Source organism: Hippopotamus amphibius, chromosome 2 (assembly GCF_030028045.1).
Source record: "Hippopotamus amphibius kiboko isolate mHipAmp2 chromosome 2, mHipAmp2.hap2, whole genome shotgun sequence".
Lineage (NCBI taxonomy): Eukaryota > Metazoa > Chordata > Mammalia > Artiodactyla > Hippopotamidae > Hippopotamus > Hippopotamus amphibius.
Genome location: NC_080187.1, coordinates 77,037,559 through 77,042,614, shown reverse-complemented (window position 1 = coordinate 77,042,614; position 5,056 = coordinate 77,037,559). Strand labels below are relative to the sequence as shown.

The 5,056-nt window shown below is 41.1% G+C and overlaps 1 protein-coding gene across 1 annotated transcript; it reads right to left on the bottom strand.

The window, feature by feature from the left end:
• Nucleotides 1-3,784: 3,784 nt before the first annotated feature.
• On the bottom strand, nt 3,785-4,729 carry LOC130845449 (40S ribosomal protein SA-like). Its single transcript, XM_057722657.1, has one exon. The coding sequence runs from the start codon at nt 4,670-4,672 to the stop codon at nt 3,785-3,787; it is 888 nt and encodes a 295-aa protein (XP_057578640.1). The 5' UTR covers nt 4,673-4,729.
• Between the last annotated feature and the right edge of the window lie 327 nt (nt 4,730-5,056).

Here is a 5,056-nt window from a genome sequence, read left to right as displayed (position 1 = left end):
CACAGACAAGGAAGAAAGCCACCTATTGTCATTCTAGCTGCCTTTAATTGGAAACTCTGGGAGTATCCAGAGACGTTGTCCTTTGTGTGGACAATGCTGATCTCAGGATGGCTAATGTGGGTGATTAGGTGGCTAATGAGGTTTTTCTAGCTGACTCTGGAAGCGTGATATGGGTGATGGGGACTGGATTAGAAAAAGGAGAGTCTGGTCAGTGTCTGACCTGTCAATCCCTGGCCCATAGGTGAATTCAGACATTCAGAAGCCAGCAGTATCCTGGCTGCAGGTAGTCCACAGGGTTCTTTATACCAGCCACCAAAATTAAATAATTATACTGTGTTCCTGAAGTATTTTATTAATATCATAGATCAGTTGAGACAGTTACCTGGGGGTGATGACAAATAACATACTCATAAAATATAGAGAAAAATCCTTGTGCTATAAGAGAGATCATGAGAAGGACAGAAAATTTGCATCAGAATAGAAAGGACCCAAAGCTTTTGACTTTGGAAGAATGCAGCTTTTTCACACAAATAAGAGCTTCTTTCACTAGAGCCACCTTGGATCATTTTGTCCTGGTGGATTCATTAATGTATGAGGTGGTGTGGATGGTGGGGTTGGGCATCCAGGGATGCCTTTTATCTGCAGGTGATGAATCATTGAGCCATCATAGTTTCTTGGAGGTTTCCTGAAGGCCAGGAAGATATTTCTGTGATGGAATATGGGATTGCTTCTACCATTATGAGTTACATATCTTTATTTATTATTTATTTATTGGCTGCCTTGGGTCTTTGTTGCTGCACGTGGGCTTTCTCTAGTTGTTGTGAGCAGGGGCTACTCTTCGTTGCAGTGCGTGGGCTTCTCTTGTTGCGGAGCACGGGCTCTAGGCGTGTGGGCTTCAGTAGTTGTCGGCTCAGCAGCTGTGGCGCACGGGCTTAGTTGCTCCGTGGCATGTGGGATCTTCCCAGACCAGGGATTGAACCCCTGTCCCCTGCATTGGTGGCGGATTCTTAACGGCTGCACCACCAGGGAAATCCCACTGATTATGTACATCAGTGATTTCTATCTGGTAGAGAGAATGGGCTGATGTGGCCCCAGGGCCATTCTTTTACTTTTTGAAAGTGAGTTGTTGGCTTTCAAGTAGAGATAACTAAGCATCCAGAGAAGCTAAGTTATAAACAATAAAATGTATCTAAAGTATAAGTATACCTATGAAATGCTTTAGTTTAAATTAGAGAAGAAAAATAACTAGCGAGTTATGCCTTTTTTCCCTCTCTTCAAGATCTCTCAAACTTTTATCCTTCTTGCTTGAGAACTATGTAAAAATGATCAATCTTTTATTTTATAAAGATGAAGATAGTAAATGTTTTCCTAATATGACTATGACATATGAGTATAATAAATTACTAGATTCCATTAAGTGATGAAAAAATGAATTTAGGTAGCTGCATGAAGAATCTATGTTATGTAATGTTAAATAAAAAATAGTTTGAACATTTATGTAAACAGTGATTTCACTGAAGGCCAATGATGTCTCTATAATGATAAAGATTGGGAGGGGCCCAGCTTTATGATAAACTTATTGTTTCAAAATTAACATTCTACCATATGTTAACACATATGTATGGAATCTAGAAAAATGGTACTGATGAACCTAATGGCAGGGCAGGAATAGAGATACAGACTAAGAGAACCGACTTGAGGACCCAGGGACGGGGGCTAGGACGTAGTGAGAGAGTAGCATTGATGTATGCACACTACCAAATGTAAAATAGCCAGTGAGAAGTTGCTACAGAGTATAGGAAGATCAGCTCGATGCTTTGCGAAGACCTAAAGGGGTGGGATAGGGAGGGTGGAGAAAGACTCAAGAGGGAGGGGATATGGGACTATATGTATACATATAGCTGATTCACTTTGTTGTACCGCAGAAACTAACATAATACTGTAGAGCAATTATACTCCAATAAAGATGAAAAAATTTTTAAAAAATAAATAAAATTAACATTCAGATTGTTAGAATTAGTTTTGCTTTTAGATTAGTTTTGCTTTTTCTAGAATTTTATATAGGCCAAATCATATAGTATATTCTTTTTTGTGTCTGGCTTCTTTCAGCATATATTATTATTCATTTATTGTTGCAGTGTAATTAATATGCAATAAAATGCACCACTTTTAAAAGTGTTCAGTTCAATGACCTTTCGCAAATGTACACAACTGTGTGACTGCCATCTTAACCAAGACTTTTCCATTAGCCCAAGAAGCTGCCTCATGCCTCTTTGTAGTCAGCTCTCTTTACTACCCCTGCCCCTAGTCTCAGTCAACTATGGGTCTGCTTTCTGTCCACAGATTAGTTTTGCTTTTTCTAGAATTTCACATAGGCTGAATCATATAGTATATTCTCTCTTGTGTCTGGCTTTCTTTCAGCATAATATTATTATCATTTGCTGTTGCATAAATCAGAACTTCATTCTTTTCCACTGCTTGAGTATTATCCATTGTGTGGGTATGCTGCAGTTTGTTTTTATATTCTGTTACTGATGGACTTCTGGGTTGTTTCCAGTTTTTGGCTATTCTGAATAAAGCGTCCACGAACATTCTTGTACAAGTCTTTGTATGGACATGTGTTTTTATTTCTTTTGGATAAATACATGGAAGTGAAACTGCTAGGTAAAAAAACTTTTTAAAATTTCTTTGTATTTGTTTTGCTTATTTTGCTGGCATATTTGTGATTTGGTCTATTTTAGCCTCCAGTAAATACTTCCTTATTTGTAATAAAACCATTTGATCAAAGTTATTCTGATAGAAAAGAGCCATTGTCTAATTTTCCTTTTATCTTAGTTGTTGTTTGACTTGTTAGGCTCTGGAAGTAGTCCAGAATCACTGCAATTTCTTTTGTAGTGTTGCCTCTATTTCTGGAAACTTAAAACATGTCTTTGTTTATAAGGGGAAAAACAGAAATGCTCTCTGTGGCAAAATTTAGAAAGACAAGAACTGGAGACGGGGGACAGTTGACTGCCAGAATCATCAGCATGTGATTTGGGTGGAAAGACATGGTTGGGCAAAAGGAGTAAGGTGAGTACAGAGGAAGGAGACTGAAATCTCTGAATAAAAACCGCAGTGTAAATGCTGAGCACAGAAACAAACTTCACAATTGCTCATCTTCAAGACCTTTTCATCTTTTAAAATACCAACATGTCACTTTACCCTGGGTTCTTTAGAAACTCTCAGAGATGAAAACTTCTAGGTATATAATACTTTCTCATGAAAAGAAAGCAGACATAGGGTGTTAGTTTTTTAATAACACATTTTGTTGGTTGTTAGAGAATCCTTCCATATCAGGATGCCCAGAAATTGTTCTTTTTTCTGCAAAAGACATTTTTTTCTTTCCTTAACTTAAATCCAGATATAAGCTGGTTGATTTACTGCTGTATCTTGAAAGCATCTTTTAACATGCTGTTGTAATCAGCACTTGTTTTCTAAAAAGGCACACTCATATCAGTTCAAGTAAAAAAAGAAGTACGTGGAAAAAATAAAAGGTTATATCACTAAACTCAGGGTAGGAAATATGGACAACTTTCATGGGCACTGGGTCAGGAGATGGAAAGTCAGTGGGAGCTCAGGAGTTCTGTCTTGGACTCTGCCATTCTCCGAATCTCACTCTCTTTATTTCTCCTTTGCCATATCTCTGCTGTACAGTATGTTCTTTCTTTTTTTTTTGTTTCAATTTTTAGAAACTGTTTATTTTCTGTCAACCTATTTCAATTTTAAGAGTTTGTGGAAGAACAGCTTAAGACCGCTCAGTGGTTGTTCCTACCCATTCGGTGGCCTGAGCAGTGGCAGCTGCAGACCAGTCTTCAGTGCCAGGCTGAGCGCTCCAGTCTTCAGTGGGGAGCTGCTGAATAGGCACAGAGGGCACCTGCACACCTTCAGACCAGTCCGCCACCTCAGGCTGAGCACCAGTGAACTCGGGGGCTGGAGCAGTGCATTCACCCTGAAATTCCTCCTTGGTCACAGCCTTCTCAGCTGCTGCCTGCTCTTCCTTTTCAATCTCTTCAGGATCTCCGTAGAAGTAGAGATCAGGCATGACTTCCCATGGGTGTTCACGGGAGATGGTGCCACGCATGCGCAGAGCTTCCCGGGCAAGCAACCACCACATCAGACCCACTGAGTGAGCTCCCTTGTTGTTGCACAGGATGGCAATGTCCACATAACGCAGAGGAGAGTCTGTGTTACACAGAGCAGTGGTAGGCAGGTTAACATAAGAGGCCTCTGTCAGAGGCTGGTGGTCAGCCCTGGGATCAGTAACCACCAGAAGTCTTGGCTCCTGGAAGGCTGCCTGGATCTGGTTAGTGAAGGTTCCAGGAGTGAAGCGGCCAGCAATGGGAGTGGCTCCAGTGGCAGCAGCAAACTTCAGCACAGCTCTCTGGCCATTATTCCTGGAGGATATCACACTGACATCAGCTGGGTTTTCAACGGCAACAATGGCACGAGCTGCCAGCAGAAGCTTCTCCCAGGTTCTCTTCAGATTTATGATGTAGATGCCATCACTTTTCCTTTTGTAGATGTACTGTTCCATTTGGAAGTCAAGGTTGGTGCCACCTAAGTGGGTTCCTGCTGCAAGGAATTTGAGGACATCCTCCTCCTTCATTTGCAGGACATCAAGGGCTCCGGACATTGTGAAAGTTTCCCTTAAAGTTATGACGGAAATCCAGAACAGCACCGTATGGACCCCTGTCTGGGTAGGGCGGAAAGCTGTACAGTATGTTCTTTCAACTCTGTTTCCCTGCAAGTCTCCTTCATTCTCTCCTCTACTGGATGGTTTAATCGGCTGATCCATAGCCTCTGTTCCTTATTAAGGTGGCTTTCCTCGATACCAGTTCTGATCTCAGCTCTACATGGCCTTTCAGCTTTTCCTGACATAATCTATGTGTTTAAATTCTCGAGAGAGAGAATCCAGCTGGTAACAGACAGGCCAGTAGGTTGACAGGCATAGAGAAAGCTGTCCACCTTTTGTCCAACACTGTGCTATGATGGGGCAGAGTCACAGAGTTCTCATCCA